General features: G+C 47.3%; 1 protein-coding gene across 2 annotated transcripts in view; it reads left to right on the forward strand.

Moving 5' to 3' along the window:
- Positions 1-21,553, forward strand: part of CD5 (CD5 molecule) — a 27,975-nt gene continuing 6,422 nt past the window's right edge. For both annotated transcript variants that reach the window (XM_090032227.1, XM_090032228.1), the window contains exons 1-5: positions 1-98; positions 15,320-15,358; positions 16,656-16,955; positions 17,047-17,106; positions 17,807-18,112. In XM_090032227.1, coding sequence (XP_089888353.1) covers positions 47-98; positions 15,320-15,358; positions 16,656-16,955; positions 17,047-17,106; positions 17,807-18,112 — 757 coding nt within the window. In that variant the 5' untranslated portion in view covers positions 1-46. The remainder of the gene's footprint in view (positions 99-15,319; positions 15,359-16,655; positions 16,956-17,046; positions 17,107-17,806; positions 18,113-21,553) is intronic.

Genomic DNA, 21,553 nt, shown 5'->3' on the forward strand with positions numbered 1-21,553 from the left:
CACTCACGGCTCAAGACCAGGGTGGAAGAGGAAGCAACCAGTCCTGATGGGAGTCCAGCATCCGGCCTTTGCCCCATTGGTCTTGTTGGGGTTGCAGGGTGAGTACTTGAACTGAGCCACGCTTCGCTGCTGGAGTTCCCTCAGAAATGCTGGACTGGGGCTGTGAGGGACTCACTCATCTCCAAGGCTTTGCGCTCTTCTGAAGTGGGGCACAGGCATGGAGCTGCCTGCTGGGCAATGAAGAGGTCTACCTTGTCAGAGCTTTGGTGTTCAGCAATTAAAATTAAAAAACAAAGCAGCTCTCCCTAGCTGGTGTAAAGCAGCTTTTGCTGTACCAGAAAAAGGGCTGGATACCCAGATGGGGAAAATCTGTCTGGCTCCGTACATGTTGTTTGCTGCTGAGGATTAGGCCTAAAGAACATTTACTGCTTCTTACCAACCATTGACTCGATCAACTCCTTTGCTTTGTTGTGTGCCATGATAGGGACGATACGTCTTATTTATAGGCCAACCAGATAAGCTTTATGATTTACCAGTAGATAGATAAAGATTAAAAGGCCAGAACAAAAGAAACCATATAGGTTAAGAACCCCAACCTTTCAAATGAGTGTAGCGCTGTCAGTGAAACCAACCTGTTATCCGGCAGTGCACCTTTTGAAATAAACTGGGTTCATAGACTTTTGAAGTAATAATGTTGATGGGCAGATTTAAATTGGCACTGATTTCACTGGTGCTCGACAAATGTAGATCAGTTGAGAAGCAGGTGCAAGAAGCAGATTTATCCCATGTCCCCATCCTCCCTGAGACCTTGTCCTTTTCTCCCCGTGTCCCTCCGTTTATCCACCTGTTCCACCCTTTTAAAATCCTAGATTGAGAGTCTCTGGGACAGGGACTCTTCTTATTTGCACGGTGCTTAACACAACAGGCCTTAATCAATGACCAGGCCTTATAGCTCCTATCGCAGGGGCCCTGAGCTGGACAAGAGTCCCTGCTGTATTACAGTTATGGTTTAGCCCAGCGTTTGAGTAAAGAGAAGGGACATGAACAATTACAGTGTAAAACCAGACCCGCTGTGATACAAAGGTTTAATATAGTATTATATAGTATATTGTGAGCTTTGGAAAGAGGGCGGAAGCCAAATTTGAGATATGGAAAAGTGAAATGAGTTTCTCTAGATTTGTTTTATACTGGATAGGACAAGACTGTTTGGAACATACTGATGAGAGAGGAGAAACCCCTTGGCATGGGTTTTGTGACTTGGCCAGCTTTCTGGGTTCTGAGCGCATCCATCAGGGTTTGCACCTCTTGCCCTTTGTGTCTTGGGATGGGATTGTGATTATTCCCCCCCACATAAAGGAGTTAAACCACCCTGCTTATCGCTGTGTGGGCAGTACCTCGGGACCCTGAGGCACCTGTGTCACTTCATGCTTGGGGACCATTGCCGTAGCATAGCGTATTTTATTTAGCAGTTAGAACAAACTACTTAAAGAAAGGGATTTTGGATCAACAGGCTTTGAGTATGTCTGCTTTGGGGTTTGTGTATCCATGGATTTATTCCAGAACAGCTATAATTATTTAAAGCTGAATTCCTGAATAAAGCAACGTGTTGGCCCTCTTTGAAGGACAGGTAGAAACCAGCTCCTGAAGTCCTGCTGTCCCATAATGACTGGCCAGGCAGGCCTGGGTCCTCCTGCCTCCCACACAGATCCTTGTGTCTGAGCTTGCCATGGTCTGATTTGCCCCTGCATCCCCAAAGCAATCCTTTCCATGTGATGCCAGGGTTCTTCCAGGAGGCTGAAACCGGGGTGGTGGGGTGGGGGGGTGGAAGGGCACAGACATCAACCCCTTCTAGTTAAACTTGTCCCATGTTCTTGGAGACAGTCTGTCTTCTGAACTTCTTGTTCTGGGATTTGACCCTTCATGACTCTTAAATGGAGGCTGATAAGTAACCATCTTGAGCCACCTCCTCCTTCCAGCCTAACCTTGGTGAGAAGCAGATAAGGCTGAACATTCATACAGAAAATGCCATCCCCATAGCCAGGCCAACACGCAGTATTAACAAAATACAATGTAAGGTCAAAGGTTGTCCCAAGCCTAAGGGTCCATCTGGCTAGCGTAGTTAAGATGGGCCAGTTTCTGTCGCCAGTGGCAGGCCGAGCAATGATGTGGCCAGTGTCATGTCCAGCTACCTTTGACTCCTCAGCCTTAATGTCCAGGTACCCATGTACCCGTCTTTGGCATAAAACAAGAACAAGGTTTGAACATGCTTCTCAAGAGCTTTTGGGAGACACCTTACTCCTTTCCATCAATGAAGTGCTCCAAGACACTCCATGTCCACAACAGCACCATAGGTAAATTGGCTTTCCTCTTCCTCACATCACCAATGTATTGTGTCCCAAACACCAGTCTAATTCAAATAATAAATGCCTTAGGTAAGGGAACATATATTACTATATGCTTTGGGTAGGGCTGATTGTGCTGCCAGGGTTTAATATACGCCTAGTGAACAGCATCACTGAAAGTAGTACCTGGGAAATGAATCCTACCCTGCCCCCAGAAGGTAGACGAAGGGGTGCTTGGACAAGAGGTGAACAAATAGGTCTTTTCCATCTCCAGAACCAACACATACAGTCCTGTAACAACTAAGTTTGGCACCTGGTTCAAAGCCTGCAGTGGCAGCCCGCCCTCGCCCCATGCACAGATCCAGGGGATACACCCCCCCACAAGCTTGCCCAGGAGTGCATGCAGCGGCAGGAGCCATCCTTTCCCCCACCAAAATGAGCCACTTGTGGCTCTGTCCTGCACCCGCCCTGGTTGGGCAGGACTTGTTGGCGCCCCTTCGCTTCGGGACCCGGGAGGGTGGGGGGGAGGGGTTGACCCGCTCACCCCACCCTTGTTACGGCACTGAACAGATATGTCATTATTCAGTCCCTGCTGAGGTAGAATCGCCATTGATTGAGTGTGAATCAAAATATTGTAGCTCCACACCAGTCAGGAGGTAGCCAACAGACTTCAGTGGGAATTTTTCCGCAGTAGGAATGGAGTAAGGATTTCAGGGCAATCAAAAAACTTCTCCCAGCTACACCTCAGCTGGAGAAGATAGAAGAAATATTTCATCTGATGCAGACAAGGCAGGCTTGGGTGCGAGACGTACGACTAGATAAAAATAGCTAAACTCAAGCACCCCCTTGGTCCACCCACTCTGCAGCCAGTAGCCAAGACCTCTAGGGAAGGCAAGCCACTTTCCCATATGACATTCCTCCATTTGCCCTCCCCATAATACTTAAACACACAACTAGAGCTCTAATCTCCTTATGGCCCAGGATAAGCTGTCTCAGAAAGTGGGGTCAAACCCATGCAGGCCTGGGCACAGAGGAGGGATGGGACAGGTCACTGCCTCAGCATCACCTTGCACAAGCTTTGTATCCACCAGGGCTAAAAAAATAACCCTGTTGCTGCAGTCATTCAGCCTAGGATCAGATTCTGCCCTCCCCCTGAGAAGTGTCTAAGGGAGTCTATAGATCTCTCCTTGTACGAGTAATGCAAGCAGCTCTTAATGCCTAATTCTAACATGCCCTTAAGACAGCCTTGCAAAACCCAGCAGGAAGATTTTCTAGACCAGGCACCAAATTTGCTCATTGCCTTCGCAGATGCTAATGAAAGAAAAATAGCAATTATATTGCGTTCCTCCCCTCCAAACAAAGCAACGCAAAATTGCTGTCCTAAGAGGCGCCAAAATCTTCACAGCTGCATTAATAGAATAAATAAGAATAGTAATGATCACCACCATGCAAGGTCACCTGTTTGTCTGTTGATTCTTCTGTTGTGTAGAGGGGATTACAGCCGTATTGTGTGAAGCATCGTACACATACTCACTTAAAAAAGAGATGGTTCCTACACTAAGAACTTACCAGTTTATGTCTGCCCTGCAAACAAGCAGAGCTGTGGCAGTTAGGAGTGATGTTTTTTACCGATGTTGCTGTACCAGTACAATCTCAAGTATGGATGCAGTAAAAATAATAGCAATGCAACAAGGGTTTTATCTTCAGGGAGTGGTAACCCCACGTAACCAAGTCATCTTATCCCATGCAGTGAAGTTGTAAAACAGTGTAAAAAATTATTACAGAATAATATATGGTAATGATATTACAGTGTTTAATCAAGTCTAATATGAGGTTGTCCCCCACATCAGCATGGGGGAAAAAAAGCCCTTCATCTTACAATTGCATACAAGAAAACTTCATTCAATACATCATCTATCATAAAACTGGTGCCAGAAGCAACATGTGCTCAGTAACAGAAACCTACTATAAAGTTGATTAGATGCAGCCAACACTGAGCATGTCTGTAAAATGCATGGGCCATATTCAGTAAATATGCTGATGGAAACCATATGTGTGTCCCTAAAAAAAATAGCAGCTGCTCCCCAGGAGTGAACAAGCACTGGGCATGGAGGTACTGTAATACCAAGCCAACATTTGGAAATGCTGGAGCAAGCTCCAAACACCCTCCCCTGGTAGCAAAAGTGCTGATGGGAACCTACCACAAGGATAGGTCATTACAACCCATCTGAACAAGATAAAATGCCCATTGGGCTCAGTCCCCATGTATTTTGATTTCCTCTTTACTCCCACAGATGAGCTGTCCTTTTCTTTCTCATTTCCAGTGATTCCTGTTTCTTCACAAGCTTTAAATAGGCATGTCTACACAAGATGTTTACTGTAGAGTCGACTAATTAGCTCTGCAGTAAATATCTTGTGTCTATACGTGCAGAGCTATTAAGCTGGAGCAGTATCATGGCAAGGAAGTTTGGCACCCAGGGCAAAGCCCGCAGTGGCAGCCTGCCCTCTCCCCACTCACAGATCTGGGGGGCACACCCCCCATGCTTGCCCGAGAGTGTATGCAGTAGAGGTAGCCGCCCTCCCCCCATCCCCGTGCACCCCTAAATGAGCCACTCGCAGTTCCATCCTGCACCCCGCTGCAGCTGGGCAGCACCTGTTGTCACCCCTTCACTTTGGTGCCTGAGGCAGTCACCGCACTTGCCCCCCCCTTGCTATGACACTGGACTGGAGTAAACTAATAAACTCTGAAGGAGAGTAGTACTTGTATATACAAGTACTATCCTGCCGTGGAGTTTTTTATTCTACAGCAGCACGCATGTAGATGCCGGGGTATGAGGATACTTCACTGAAGGGCTGCCTGATGGCTAGCCCCTCAGTAAGCAGGCAGCCCTGCACTGAAGTTCCCTTGGGTCCTAGCCGTCCTCTCCACAGCACACTGAGCCAGGTTGGAGCAGCCTTGGGCTGGCAGACTGAGTCCTGGGGCCTCCTGCCAGGCGGGGCTGCTCCAATACGGCTCAATGTGCTTCAGTCCCAGGCACACATTCAAACGGCATGCCCAAGGGCAATAAACTCTGGTACAATAAGTGCATCAGTTCTGTATGAACTAATTCTACGGGTGCCTCCAATAATTTGTCTATATGCAAATTAATTAATAAAGGTATGTTTATTTCAAAATCAGTATTTTGAAATTTGCCCTTCATTTCCATGTGTTTTGGGAGAGCAGGGTCTGAAAATAAGGAGAAGGCAAGGGGGCTACCTGACTCCTCCCCCATTTATTTTCCCTGCTCTAGCAGTGACTGGGAGGGACAAATTCAAGGCAAACCTCCAAAACTTAGATTCTATACCTGAACAATTATAACAAATGTATTTTTTTCCATATATAGAATCTAATTGGGGGGTCATCTTATATTCATTTAAACACAGTAGTAACACTAATAGCAATACTAATGCTAACATTAATACTAATAAATTTCACAGGTGATGGGAAGAGAAGCCTTATCAGCAGCAGCAACATCATAAATATCTAGCCTTTACACAGTGTAGAGCTCAAAGTACACAGAAGATCTGTCTCTTATCAATATATGTTATTACTCTTTCCCTACAGGAGTAGCTACACTAGTATGGCTGTTATACATATATAGCTATATAACTGTCATCATATATTATAGTCATATAGCTATTAGTGTCTTTATACTGACATGACAATGTCTGCACTAGTAGGGATGTGCTGCTTTAACTACACCAACATAAATAAAGTGACACAGTTTTTGTGAGCTGACGGTGCACCCTGGACAGTCTCTAAGGCAATAGCTACGCATGTGGCATGAATGAAATGCATAGCATAATGTGGTCTCAATCTCTACATGGTCTATTTAAGCCCAACAGCAACAGTAATAGAATAGGCTCAGAATGGTTTAAAAATGCATGATAGTTCAGCCACAGGATATAGACTTGATGCAGAACTCGGGTGAAATTTCATGGCCTGTGTTACATTAGATGGTCTTGGTACTCCTGTCTGGCCTGAAAGACAATCATCATTACGATCATCACTCTGCGAGTGATCAGGCATAACAGACAGGATTTGGCTGTTTATGGACTGCCATGTTCTGCACGTGCACCAGAACATGCTGTGAACCTAAAAGTAACAGTTATCTCCAAGAAGGTTATCTTGAAAGCATCTTGCATATTGAAACACCAACTAGACCTCCAAGAATCCAGCTGACTCCAACCTTAGGGTGAAATATTGCCAGCTCATAGACCCTCATACCAGCCTGGCAGACCATGACATGAATCACAGACAGTACCATGACAACAAAGTTTGGCACCTGGGGCAAAGCCCGCAGCAGTAGCCCACCCTTGCCCTGCACACAGATCCAGGACCACCCCCGCCAATGCTCGCCCAGGAGTGCACACAGTGGCAGGAGTCACCCTCCCCCCATCCCCACTCCCGTCCCCCCCAACAAGCCATTTGCGGCTCCATCCCACACCCCACCCCGACTGGGCAGTACCTGTTGGCCCCCCTTCACTTCAGCACCTGGGGTAGTCTCCCTGATGCCCCTCACCCGCCCCCCCTTGGTATGGCACTGATCACAGAAAACTAACTTCTTTAAACTATAGAAATTTGTGGAGGAAAGTTAAAGGAATGGGATTAGGTTTAAACATATGCACAGCTTAAATGCTAGAAGGCACTATAAAATGTCACAGGGGACAGAATTGGAAAACAGTGTGATAGAAGGTATCAGTAGCATTGGATATTACAGGTATTTAGGAATTCTTCAAAAGGAAAAGGTGTGTGATGAAGAAGTGAGTAAAATGTTGAAGAATGAGCGTTTTGGGATTAACAACAGTTTTTAAAGCAAAGTTCAATAAGCAAAATATAGTTAAGACAAGAAACACACATGCCATTCCCTCTATTATCATTCTGGTGCTGTACTAAATTGGGCAAGGATTCACTTCAACTGAAAGCGAGCAGGAGAACAAAGAGGAAGGTAGCACAGTGTAAAGTAAAGAACAAACTCAAAAGTGGAAAAGCCCTAGCTTGACAGAAAGGGTGGAAGAAAAGGACTGAGAGCATTCAAGGATGTTACGGACTGGGTGTGTGAGACAATAGCAAACTACATGAGAGACTAAAAATAGACTCTCTGGATCTTGGATCAGCTTCCAAACTAAATAAGGAATCAACTGTAACTGAGTGTAAGTCATTGGACAGGCAGCAACACGAGATGCTTAGGTAGCAATGGGTGTAAAAATAACTCCCCGGAGACATTTGTAGAAAAACTCAGGAAACGTAGCCGATTCTAAGTTGTTCGCTAAAGGAGGGCTGAAAAGAGAAGCTGAGGATCTAGCTACAGTCAGGCAGGATCAGGTTATTCACACAAAATACATTCCAGCAAGGACAGATAGAAGGAAAATGTAAGTTCAGAATGCAGGATGAGTAGCCAGGGCTCAGAGACTCTCAGTCATATCATAAGGACATTTATCAACTTGATCAGAGATGAGCATAAAGTACAATATAACAAAGCTGGTAGCATTGTGTGTTGGGTGTTCTGCAGGAAGTAAAGACTGTGAATAGGAAGGAAGCATTACCATCATAAGCCAGACAAAATTGCAACAAATAAGCGCATAATGGGACTTTTTTAGACATCGGTGTGCATAAACCAGGTTCTGTAAAAAACAGGAGGGATGAGTGTTTTGTTATGAACACCACTTAGCCATTCGGTAAGAATGGTCTGTTGGAAATGCAAGAAAAGACTGACAATCAGTAAGGGTAGAAATTAAAGAAAACCTGTGGCATGAAAAGCCTAACCATAATACCAACAGTGTGTGGTGCACTGGAGATATCAAAAAAGCAATGTGTAAATAGGAATTGGATCTATTATCGGACCCTGGGTCCTCCAGAAAGCAGCACTTATAGACACCTCTAATATGCTGAGGAAGATGGTAACATTTTAAATTCATGGATGCTTTTGCTTAGCTAGACATGCATTCATGACTTTTCCTTCTGAAATTGCCAGTAGCAGATCCAAGAATGGAGTAAGGAGGCTCCCCGTCCCGCTAGACACATTTTGGCTGTGCTGCACATGCACAGCGAGCTCTGCACTCACTGCCTGATCAGCATGGGCTTCTGCCCTCCATAGGCGCTTGTACATGCAACGGAGGTTTAATCCTGCAGGTTGCATTTTATGCTCCCTAAATTGAAACGGCGAGTTTTTAATTAAAACCTACCCCATTGCTGTATATACATGATTGTCCTGGTGGCCACAGCTGCCTGCTGAAGGCAGAAACGGTGAGGGGCCCGATCCTTTTTTTTTTTTGACAGAGCCTACCCACCTCTCCCACAGCCAGGAGGCCATTAATCTGTCATCTTGGCCCCTGGCTGCAGGAGAGGTAAGCAGGCTCTGTCGAAAAAAACCCAAAAGGATCGGGCCACTCACTGCTTCTGTCTTCAGTGGCTCCTACAGCTAGCAGGACATCTGGGGCCGCCCAGGAACAGGCTGGCTTGCCTTTGGAGCAGTGCAAAGAGGTTACAGGTCAGCTGGGTTTGCTGGCAGCTGGAGAAAGTGGTGGGGATGGTACACAGAGTGTGGGGCCTCCTGGGCAGGCTGCTAGCTGGCAGGGTGCTGCCCCAGCTCGGAGGCACCCGATACAACACTTCCCTGAGCCTGCACAGGCTTCCAGTGCTCCATGCACTGTCCCTGCCACCTTCTCCAGCCACCAGCACACCTAGCCACCCTCCTGCTACCTCCCTATGCTGTCTCAGGGGCAAGCTGGGTGTGCTGGCAGCTGGAGAAGGTGGTAGGGACAGAGCATGGGATGCTGGAAGCCCAGACGGGCTCGAGAAAGCATTGAATCCGGCACCTCCAAGCTGGGGCAGCACCTGGCCAGCTAGCAGCTTGCCTAGGGAGCTCCATCCCATGCGCACCATCCCAGCCACTTTCTCTGGCCACCAACAAATCCAGCTACCCTCATGCCGCATTCCCACCCTACCCCAGGGGCAAACCAGCCTATTCCTGGGCAGCCCCAAGCATGCTGCCAGCCGCAGAAGCCTGCTGAAGGCAGAAGTGGCAAGGGGCCCAATCCTTTTTTCTGCAGAGCCTGCCCACCTCTCCTGCAGCCGGGTGACAAGCTGACTAATGGCTGCAACGTTCTAATTGCAATGTTGCAAACTCAACAATGCAAACTCATTTAAAACCCCCAAAACTCGGATATGTGTAATGTGTGATGCCATTAAGCTACACAAAGGGAAATTTTCATCATGTGTACATCATGATATTGTCACATGTACAAGTGCCCTGCATGAACAGTGAGCTCTGAACTGACCAGTTGATGGGATTGGGTCTGGTTGGAGCCCCTGCTTTCAGAGCCCAGGGAGTGAAAGCTGCTGCTGTTCTCCCTGCTTCTTGCTCTCCCTCCCCACTGAATACAGTAGCAGGGGAAAGAAGGAAATGCACAATAACAGCAGTGCTCCTGGGCTTCAAAGCTTTGTGAAAACAGAAGCTGTGGCTAGACCTCATGGCGAGAGCTCATGTGCAGCACCGGTAAACGGAGGAGCAGCCACATTGCCTCATCCCCTTTGAATCCACCCTTGGAAGTATAGTAATAATAATAATAATTATTATTATTATCATTGTTGTTGCTATAGGTAATGGAGATGATGATGACATAACTACTTAGGACCCTATGTATCTGAAGTATCGCACAAACTAACTCATCTTTGTTGCATTCTCTGAATGTTTCCTATCTTAGCACTGTCTTTCTTGCAGGAAGACAATCAAATTTGGATGTTGTGCTCCAGGTCTTGTTCTGATATTTGGTCTTTCTAATATGTTTTGTCTTCATCTCTCTCCCTCGACTTTCAACCGAGTGTCCGTTATTTTGTATTGTTTTGACACAGACAGAATATCAAGCATGTCAGACTAGTTAACTCAGACCAGACTGATTTGGCAGAAGACACCAAGACCATTTCCACCCTGAGGTAGTCCCTTGACTTATAGCTTACCAAAGAGGACCCACTGGATAAGATTCCCGCAGTGGTTTTGCATGCCTTGATCTTTGGTTGACCAACCTGAAATACTTTAAAAAGGACCAGGTTTCCAAACAATGAATTCTCAGACTTTTCTGAAAATTAAGCCCCTCGAAGTCATCTCCTGTAAGAAACCCAAATTACTAGCCTCACTGAAAATCTTTGCCGGCAAGTCTAAAGAAGCAAATCATTTCATCATTGCTTCTCCTTGAAATAGATCCATTCACAGAGCTCTTCTATGGTAAGTCACACTATTACAAAGAGATAGCCCAAGGTGCTACAACCTTTTTAAAACCCATGTTAAGGAGATTATAGTTCAGATCTTCACCTGATACAAATGAGCATAGCCTCAGCTATTCTAATGGAGCTACAGTGGTTCACGCTAGCTAGGGGTCTGGTCCCTTGACTAGGATGGAGCTGTGCCACTTTGTTCATCTGTCATTTAAAAAAAATCTTAAGAGTTTAGTGCTCAAGTGTGACATGATCTGAAAAGTGCATGGAAAAGTGGCCCCTTCCTCACATCTTTGCATTGGTCTTGTCCTCTAGGCCCTGCACAGCCGGATGAAGGCTGGCCATAGTTCTGTTCTGACTCCCCCATTAGCAACACAATTGCCAGCTCCTTTCTAGTTCTATACTCTGGGTGCCTGGTGACAGCAATTACACTGAAGGCTGGAAAAGCCAATCCCACTTGGAGTTAGGGGCCCATAACTGCAACATGCATAAATCCCCCTTGTGACTTCAGCAGGAAACTATTAGATAGACCTTTTACTGACCCTTGATCAAAATAGCCTCTGGTCAGCAAAAGAATCAGGCCATGTGAGATGCTTGGAACACTCCTTGTAGCATACATTGATCAGGATCAGTGTCCTTCTCTGCCAGCCCAATATCCTGATAAGTGGTTTAGAGCCTTCTGGAGGCCCTTGCCCGCCCCTGCTGACTTTCTTCAAACTGGCTTCGAGCCATTCCCTTGTCTTGCTGCCCACTCCCTCTGGACAGCCCCATCATTTCCCATTAAAAGCCTTGAAGATAGGAATCCTTCTCCCTCCCTCCCTCCCCTGTCCACCGCTGTATGCCTTGCCAACCATCTTCATTAGCATAGAACGACACTAAGAAAGCAATTAACTTCTCTGTACCCTGGTCTACTTTCAGTTGACCACAAGACAACATATGCTGAAAGCACTCATGTTGCTGCCATCTCACATTGAATGTTTTTGAGCAAGCTACAGTTGAGTTCACCTTTTTCAATGGGAATTTAGCTTGGTGTTAGTGTCTTTGGGTCCACGGTGGGGAGAAAACAGCGAGATTTGAACTTAGGATCTTCAGCCCTAAGCATATGAGCGGCTACCTCTGCCAGCTCTGACAGTCACTTCAACTCTCTGTCCTTCTATCTCTCTGTTTGCCTTGTCTGTTTATGGTGAGGGCTCTTTGGAACAGAACCGGTCTCTTGCCATGTGCTCATAGAGCACGTCCAGACAAGCGTGGTTGTGTGGTATGTAGCAGTACCATAGACCACATGGTCCAGTGTTCTCTGTGCTGCAAGGGCTGGCTGCCCAAGCATGTAGTGCTCCATATTTTTTTCTGCAGTGTTTTTTGACCCCTGGATTTCCAGGGGTAAAAATAAAAAAACACAGAAAAAATTTACAAACGGAGCAGCGCACGCTGCTGAAAAGTAGAGCAGAGCTGCACTGCAGCTGCCAGCCGGGCTGCGGCCCCAGTGCTGGCCCCAGCCTCTGTTACCTCACCCAGGGTAACTTGCTGCATGCCAAAGTGTGCATGGCATGGGCATTCCCCAGGGACAAGTAGCAGCGGCGTAAGATGCACCACTGCTACTTGTCCTCAGGGAACCAAATGTCCATGCATGTCTGGATGTGGCCATAGAGCACATCCACACATGCAGACACATGTGCTTGCAGCAGCTCAAATAGGAGCAGCACAAATTTGTGCTGGAGATTTTTGCCTCAGCACACATGCCTGAACATGCACAAGCAAGTTGTGCCACTTGGGACAAACTGACCCTTCCCTGATCCTCCCACATCTGCAGCCAGGGGGAGCTGAAGGCTGGGGCCAACACCTGTGCTGTCCTCAGCAGTATAAAAAGCTGTCCTGGCTAGCAGCTCAGAGTCGCTTGCTTTTGGGAGCTTCTAAGACCCAGACAGTTGACATATGGGGACACTAGCCTGCCCATGCCAGCTGGACTGCTGCAGCAGCTTTGACCTACAGTGGCCCCTGTACCCTCTACCCACTGCAGCAGTCTGGCAGTGGGGGCTGCTGCCTGGCTGTGACCTTCTGCCACCTGTGACAGCATCTGCCCACTTGGCGCTGCAGTCCCATATCTGCACACCTGCCAGACCTGGATGGGAACCTCATGGCCACCTGGGCTGTGGCATGGGCACTGTAGCAGATCCATCTGCACCTCTGGGTCAGCTGCCAGTGGGCTGTGGCTGCACAGTTGGCCTTTGTGTGGCACTGCTGCCATGTGTGCTCACACCCTGCTATCTAGGCAACTATCACCTAGAAGATGTCCGCAGTGTGGTGGCCTGCTTTGAACTGTCAAAGCATGTCCTCCTGGCCCTAAGCAGGCTCCTCTGCCTGGATCCTGCCACTTGCCTCACTAGCAGGAATCCTAGTGTTCTCTATTTAAAACTGCAAATTCTCTGATAAAATAAATCCCAAATTCACTCTTTAAAACTCCCCAAAATCCATGTTTTTCCACAATTAAAACAAAAGACCACTCACTCTCTCTCTCTCTCTCTCTCCCTATATATATATACACATACGGAGCATATAGGAAGAGAGAGAGAGAGAGAGAGATCAGTTGGGTAATGTTTTATTGATATATTTACAATTTTAAAACAATTTGGAAGCCTACCAGTGCCTCTATCTAATAAAATAAATTCTAAATATCTATATGCTTTGATGTTTGTTTTTGGTTTTCTTATCTTAGAAAAATCAGAGCTCCCTCTGACCCCTTCACTAACCAGGATGTGGGGACAGCTGCCCCTGCAGCCACAGCTCCTGCCAGCAGGTCTTATCCTGTCTGGCAGCTGGGCAAACTGGGTGTGTGATCGGGGGATGTGGGGTTTGCAGGAGTGGGATGGGAAGGGGTGTGGGTGGGTATGGGGGGATGGGTGTGTGGGGGGGTAATGTGGGGTCTGTGGGTAGGTGTGGGGGGATGTGGGGTTTGTGAAGGGATTCAAGGGGGGGCCACCACATGCCCACTCCCCACCCCCCTACGGTGCACAGCCTCCAGCGCTGGCAGCAGCAGCCAACCAGGCCGTCAGGGCATCAGAGCGGTCACGGCCCGCCATAGGCACAGCCCCATGGCCGCGCATCACAGCCTGACCATCAAGGAGAACAGGCCTGGCCCAACCCAACCCAGCCCAGCCTGCCCTACTAGCATACATCTTTGGACAGTGGCTGTAGGTGGTGACAGGAGCCATTCCGGTCCTGTCTAAAGGCGCACTGGTGGGGCAGGCCAGGTCGGGGTGGGTTGGGCCTGTGCGCTGCAGAGGGGATGGGCATGTGGCAGCCTCCTGACAAGCCCTACACACCTAACTTCCACACACACACAACCTCCCCCTGCCATACACTCACCCATACACCCCACACCCACAAACCCCACCAGAAACCACACAGCCCCTCCACCCCCAGTCCCTGCTTACCTGGGACACAGCCTGGATCTGAGTCACACCACAGCCTTGCCCCGCTCCTGTTTGCCCCAGCGCACTGAGGCAGAGTGCTGGGGCAGCATGGGTACCATAGAGATGCTCTGGTCAGATGCCAGAGTGTCTTTGGAGGACTCAGTCTCTGGTTGCCTCAGGACACGCTGCAGGACTATGCCCTGCACCGCTTTTTTCTGTGTGTTTTTTTTTTTGATACCCAGAAATCCAGGTATCAAATTTAGAGCCCATGCTGCAAATATATAGTGCAGGGAACATTTTTTCATTCTTAGTGCATCTCTTGCGGCATCTCAAACTGGTTGGATGTGATGCCGACCAAGTCACTCACCTGAGTGCCCCTGGCAACCAGGCACGTGCGCATTCATCTGGATGTGCCCATATGCTCCTCAGTGAAATAGGGTCATCATTTGAACTATACTGGTATAGGTGAAACAGCACAACTCCACTAGCAAAGACTAAATAGCCATTGTGATATACAGACACTTATACCTATTCTTGTATGCAAAGGCTATTAAAAGAGGTATCTCTATGGTGGCATCCAGGTTTTTTTTTCACACAGATAATTGATCTGAAGATCCATCCATGCCTAACAGCCTTAGGCTAGTGTGGCTAAGGCACAGCAGTTTCTGTAGCCAGGGGCACTCAGGGGAGTGACTTGGTCGGCATCACATCCAACACTTCTGACTTCCCAACCTGAATGACCAGGTACCTATGTATGGTTGTCAGCTGGGGGTACCCCTCGGCACACATCCAATTCACAGCTTGAGCTCACAGCTCTGTAGATGCAGCAAGATGCTTTCACCACTCTTCTATCACCCTACCATTCTGCTAATTAATAAGATCACAGTAAATAATAATAATAGTGGAGCAGAGGGCTAAATGGTATCATTGCCAGCTTCAGCATTTAGGACAACTGACGTGGACCTGGTAAAAGAATGAAGTTGTGCTGATCTTAATAAAAAGAGGGGATGTGGTATGACCTATTAGAGTCCCTTTGTGTCTGAGTCATGTGGATTCTCAACCAGCTCTGTTTGGAGAGTGCACTTTGCATTTGGATATTGTCATCAGAGAATAATAGAGGCTCCACTAAAAATGTTACAGAGAAGGAAAACAGAATGTGCAGTGGAGGTACTTCTGGAAGGAAACAGATCTCAGCATGAACAACACTGAGAACCAGATGCCAAGGGGAAAGAGAGCAACAGTAGCTGCCTCGAGAGAAGCAGGTTTAACACAAAGCCATGGTTGCCCACCTCATTGTTCTCTTCTCTTTGCAGTGCTTTTTGGTCATGGTGGAGAAGGCAAGATCCCCACAGGTCAGTGCATCTGTCAAAGCTTCTTTTAGGCCATGTTGATCTCTGGTGTGGAATAAAATCCAATTAGGCAGCCGTCAGTTTAATTAGCTTGTCAGCACCAGACATAACAGGCTTAATGCTCTTGGCTACCATATGGGAGACTTGTGTTTGATTCCTGGCCCTGGCGTATTGACGTCTGCAGGATTATTTTGCAATAAGGTCTAACTAGCCAATCTATCCACCCCTACTCATGGCCCTCAAAGGGCCCAGGGCCTCCTTGTACTTGAGAAACCTTTGGGGGTGGGGGATTGGCCAAGGAGTCTGGAATCTGATGACTATACACACCCTGCACCACCCACAGCACACACATTTTGCCTATGTAAGGGAAGTTTTGCCAAAGTTCCCCACCTTTGCAATTATTAATTCAGTTACACTGAGGTTAGCAGTATTGGGAGCCTTAACACAGATATACCATTCCGAGGCGTAGTGAGGCAGCCCTGTGCCCAGGGGGAGTTGTGACGCACGGGAACAACACGGACTATTTGAGAGGGCAGAGGGGCGAGGGTGATAGTGTAGTCAGCTGCCACTACGGCAGCAGCTATTTTGCTACCCTGGTTGCACTCCACCCTTTTATTAAGTTGCTGGTACTGCTAGGTGCTCTGGGGGCTTTTAGTGTCATGTCTTGACAGGCAGTTGTAATGAACACGGTACTTCAAACACCAGCAGCAGTGGGGCAAGCCATTTACCCTGGGGCTCTCAACGTCACTAACTTCATGGAGCTGAAAGAGAATTAGCAATATTTCCTTAGTGTGGACAAGGCGCGACTCACACAGACATGGACACACTTCTATCCACACAAGTGTGCATACCCACTCAGACACTCATTGATTTCTACACATTTCTAACACGCAAACAAAATGAGCTCCATTTCCTTCCTGCTTTATTTCACAAAAGAGCCTCTGGTATTTCAGATAGGGCTGGAGCAAAAGGGCCAGAAAGGAGACAGAGTGAGCACACAGGCTGTCCTCACTGCACAAAATACATGTTAGTCACAGTGTGTTAACCATACTGTAATAACAAGCCTATTCTGAAATCCTAGGGGAAAAACAGCTCTGTCACTTTTGCCATGGAGTAGTTAAATAAGGTCAACATTTCACTCTTGGTGTTGGTGTATATTATCTACATGTAAAAAAACCATGCCTTTTTTGGCAGTGAAGATGAAATAAAAAAAAGTGAAGCAGGCAACAAGGAGTGTGTATATGAGAGATAGATACCAACAAGTGTGCTTTTGGCTAACGCATCTTTGTTTTCTCAGTAGAGCTGGATGTGAGACTCATCGGCACTGGTGACAATTGTTCGGGGCTGCTCGAGTTTAAAAATACGAGCAGCTGGGAGAGAGTTTGTGCCAGCCCGTGGAATTGGAAAAATGATGAACTGGTCTGCAGACAGCTGGGCTGTGGCTTCCCTCCTTATGAGCTCTCAAAAGCTTATGTTTCAACTTCTGGAATAGGACCAGCGATTGCTATGTCCTGTTTATATAATGCAAATGCTCTGAAAGACTGCAAACTACAGAAATCCAACTGCTCTCAACATCAATATGTGTTTGTTATTTGCAGTAGTAAGTATGACCCATCCTTATCACTTAGAACTTTTGCCTGTGACTGGGTATTCTCCCTGCTAAAATATTCTGGGAATCCTTATCATTTTAGGACCAGAAAAAATCAATACTTCACCACCGACTCCATCACTAACTACGCCAGAACCCACAGGTAAGAAAACTCCATACATCCAGTTTCCTATAACCCGTTTGGATTGACTTCCATTCTGCAGAGAGAGTTGGTTTTAATCTACCACAGTTGAAGCTGATTGTTAGGCAAGAAGCTGCAGGAAATCAGACAGCCCTGAGTGAAATTAACATGAATCACATCAAAGCAAACACTTTGTAAAGAAAGATGACAACTGGTGAAACTTGCTAGTGCAGGAGGACGTGGAGTCAAACAATGTGGCAGGTTTTTTAAGAGGAATGGATGGTCTTATGATCATTCCTTATATCTGCAATGATGCCCAATCAAATGGACAGACAGACAGATAGATATTTTCAATTAAATGTACACTTTTAATTACATATGAAAATTCTGGTTGACAGCTATATTACTCAACTGGGACAGAGCAGCACCTCCAGATGATAGGTGGAGAACACAGCTGATATTCCCAATGGGTGTTGTGTAGCTGAGATGTTGTAATGAGGAAGGTGGTGGGGAGGAAATCTGCTCTCAGTGCAGATTCACTGCACTGCAAACCCAGGGTTTGTCCTCTCCTAAGGTCTTCATGGAGATCTCCACGGCTGTGGTCTGCTGGGGTACTTCTCTCAATTGACAGCTGGGGTCTGAAGACAGCAGTGGAAAGGCATGACGACAATGTAAGTAAGTTACATGCTGTGGTGACTCTTCCATCTCTGTTCTTCTCCAGGCACTCCCAAACTGCGGCTGGCAGAGGGTAAGTTCACCTGCTCAGGAATTGTGGAGCTGTACAAGGAAGGTCACTGGGGAACAGTGGAGTCACGTCCAGAAGACCAGGAAGAGCTAGCCAAGCTCACCTGCTCAAAATTGGGCTGTGGAGATCCCTTAAACGAAGTTGAAGAGTTGAAAGTGGCAAGCCAGCATTTACCTGTGCATTGGACTTTGATGACACCTTGCAGTGTGGACTCTATTTGGGAGTGTTTCAACAAAACCAGACCCTCTTTGAACAAAAAGCCAGCCTCCGTCTTTTGCTCTGGTGAGTGAGATGATCTCAGGACAGTGGAGTAATGTTCCTTTTTGTTTTCATAGTTTCATAGTTTCTAGGGTCAGAAGGGACCTGAACAGATCATCAAGTCCAACGCCCTGCCCTGGGTAGGAACGAGTGCTGGGATCATAATACCCCAGCCAGATATCTATTCAATGTCCTCTTGAAGACCCCCAAGGTAGTGGAGAGCACTACCTCCCTTGGGAGCCCATTCCAGAGCCTGGCAGCCCTAACCGTAAAGTAATGCCTCTTGATATCAAGCCTGAACCTGCTTTCAATCAATTTGTGGCCCTTATTCCTTGTTATCTCAGGTGGTGCCCGGGGGAACAGAGCACCTCACCTATTTTCTGCTGGTCCCCCCGGTGAGTTTATAGATGGCCACCAGATCCCCTCTCAGTCTTCTCTTGTGGAGGTTGAATAGATTCAGGCCCTTTAGTCTATTTTCGTAAGGCCTGGCCTGCTGCCCCCGACCATGCAAGTGGCCCTCCTCTGGACCCTCTCAAGATTAGTCACATCTCTCTTGAAGTGCAGTGCCCAGAACTGGATGCAGTACTTCAACTGCAGCCTGACCAGCACCGCATAGAGGGGAAGGATCACCTCCCTGGACCTGCTTGTGATGCATCTGTAGATGCACGACAAGGTGCGGTTAGCCTTACTGACAGCTTCCTCACATTGGTAGCTCATGTCCATCCTGGAGTCAACAATGACTCCAAGATCCCTTTCTGCCACCGTGTTGACAAGAAGGTGTTCCCCAGCCTATAGGTGTTTTGCTGGTTCCTTCTCCCTAGATGCAGCACCTTGTACCTGTCTGTGTTGAACTCCATCCTATTCTCATCCGCCCACTCTGTAACCTGTCCAGATCTAGCGGGATTCTGTCCCTCCCCTCCAGTATGCCCACCTTGCCCCACAATTTGGTGTCAGCAAATTTGGACAGCGTGCTTTCCACACCCACATCCAAGTTGCTGATAAAGAAGTTGAATACCACAGGACCAAGGACTGAGCCCTGGGGAACTCCACTGCCCACATCCCTCATAGTTTCATAGTTTCATAGTAGCTAGAGTCGGAAGGGACCTAGGTAGATCATCTAGTCCGACCCCCTGCCTTGGCAGGAAAGAGCACCGGGGTCAGATGACCCCGGCAAGGTGCTCATCTAACTTCCTTTTAAAAATCCCCAGGCTAGGAGCCTGCACCACTTCCCCTGGAAGCCTGTTCCAGGCCCTAGCCGCCCTGACTGTGAAGTAGCGCCTCTTAATATCTAATCTAAACCTACCCTCCGCCAGCTTGTGACCATTATTCCTGGTCACTCCTGGCAGCACATGGGGGAACAGGGACTCCCCCAATACCTGCTGATCCCCCCTGACCAGTTTGTAGCAGGCCACAAGGTCCCCCCTTAACCTTCTCTTGTGGAGGCTAAACAGGTTCAGGTCCCGTAGCCTCTCCTCATAAGGCCTGCCCTGCTGACCCCTGATCATACGAGTGGCCCTCCTCTGGACTCTTTCCATATCGTCCACGTCCCTCTTGAAGTGTGGCGCCCAGAACTGGACGCAGTACTCCAGCTGCGGCCTGACCAGTGCTACATAGAGGGGGAGGATCACCTCCCTGGACCTGCTCGAGATGCATCTGTGGATGCATGACAGGGTACGGTTGGCCTTCTTGACTGCCTCCCCACACTGCTGGCCCATGTTCATCGTGGAGTCAATGACGACTCCAAGATCCTTTTCCTCCCTTCTTTCCTCTCTTCCTTTCTTTAACCTTTTGTCCAGAGAGGCTGAACCATCCTGGCAGCTCAGTTATTGCTATAGTGAACAGAGTTATATATGTAAAGAGTTATGGTACAGAGTTAATGTAAATTATGGAAGGAACTGAATTCAACCCTTCAAAAACAATCCTATTTCCTTTGTCCATGCTTACCTCTGTCCTTGGCTTGCCATCAGTTTTAACCTTGATCTTTTCGTTTTCTCCTTCATCCTTTATTCCTGCCAATCTGAAAGTGCCATGATTGCCATTATTTTCAGTACAACGGCATCCTCCTGCATTAGGCTTATGTTCAAACTTAAAAAAAAATACATTTCATGCTTTATTTTTGGTAATAACTACTTCTTATCCTGAGAATTTTCCTGCTTTGGCTTTGCAAATAGTGCAGGACAATCCTGTAGAAATATGCTTCAGGATGAAATGCAGCATAGTGCAAATCCTCTGCGATAGAATACCATATGATGTTCCATAGAATTGCCATCTCCTGTGATACAGTACAATACAATACAGCTTTAATAATCATACCCTGTGGGTGTGTCTACATGAAACCCTGACTGCGGACTAAACTAATTAGCTCTGCAGTAAACATCTCATGCGTCTACATGAGCACCCCTATTAGGCTGGAGTAAATTAATTAGCTCCACATCAGGACAGTACATTTAAATACAAGTACTATCCTGCTGCAGAGTTTTTTACTCCACAGCAGCGCATGTGTAGACACTGATGCAGTTGGCTGGGGCATGAGGATGCTTTAGTGTGGGGGCTGCCTGCCAGCTAGCCCCACACTTGAGCATCCTGGTACCCCAGCCAGCCCCTCTGTAGCATGTTGAGCAGGGGAGAGCAGCCCTGGGCTAACAAGCTGATCCCTCAGGGCCCCCCACCAGCTGGGGCTGCTCCAACCCAGCTCAACATGTTGCAGTCTCAGGCACACGTTCAAACAGCATGCCCAGGAGCAATAAACTCTGGTGCAATAAGTCAAAGTTTATTGTTTCACATTAATTGCATATGTAGATGTGCCCTGTATGTCACTAATACCTTTAAGTGGATTATCTCCAACCAGGTTTTGAAGAATACTTATAATTTCCCTGTGAGGCAGGATGATTCCCCTTGTTATACAGAACAGGACTGGAGACACCAAGTGAGGTACCCCAAGTCATGCAATAAGTCAAGATTAAAACCCAGCTCTCCTGGTTCCCTAGCCTGCAATGGAAGCAGCACGCCATAAAGTCACTGGAATGGGTAGAATACAAGGCTGCAGAATAAAGCCAGTTGATCCCAAAGCCTGTGAAAGGCAGCAGCCCCTGGGGTGGTTTCATGGCTGTAATACTTAAAACATTAACTAAAAAAGATGAACCATTAGGCTGCTCATTCCTATTATTTGTATTAAAGTGTAATCTAAAGAGCACAGATTATATGAGGGCTCAGTTGCGCTAGGCACTATATAGGCTCCGAGTGGAAGACAAATTCTGCCCCCGACAGCTTACTGCCTAAATAGGCAGGACAGACTAAGGATAGCAGGTGAAACAGGTCAACGTAATTGCCTGAAAAATAAATAACCAGTATAGGAATTGGACTTGAGTCTCCTGAATCCCATACACACTGGGCGTGTCTACACACACACTTTAATGCACATTAGCTTACTTTAACGAACATTAAAGCATCATAAAAAAACCTGTA

This window comes from Crocodylus siamensis, chromosome 2 (assembly GCF_052110815.1).
Source record: "Crocodylus siamensis isolate JL-2025a chromosome 2, ASM5211081v1, whole genome shotgun sequence".
Lineage (NCBI taxonomy): Eukaryota > Metazoa > Chordata > Crocodylia > Crocodylidae > Crocodylus > Crocodylus siamensis.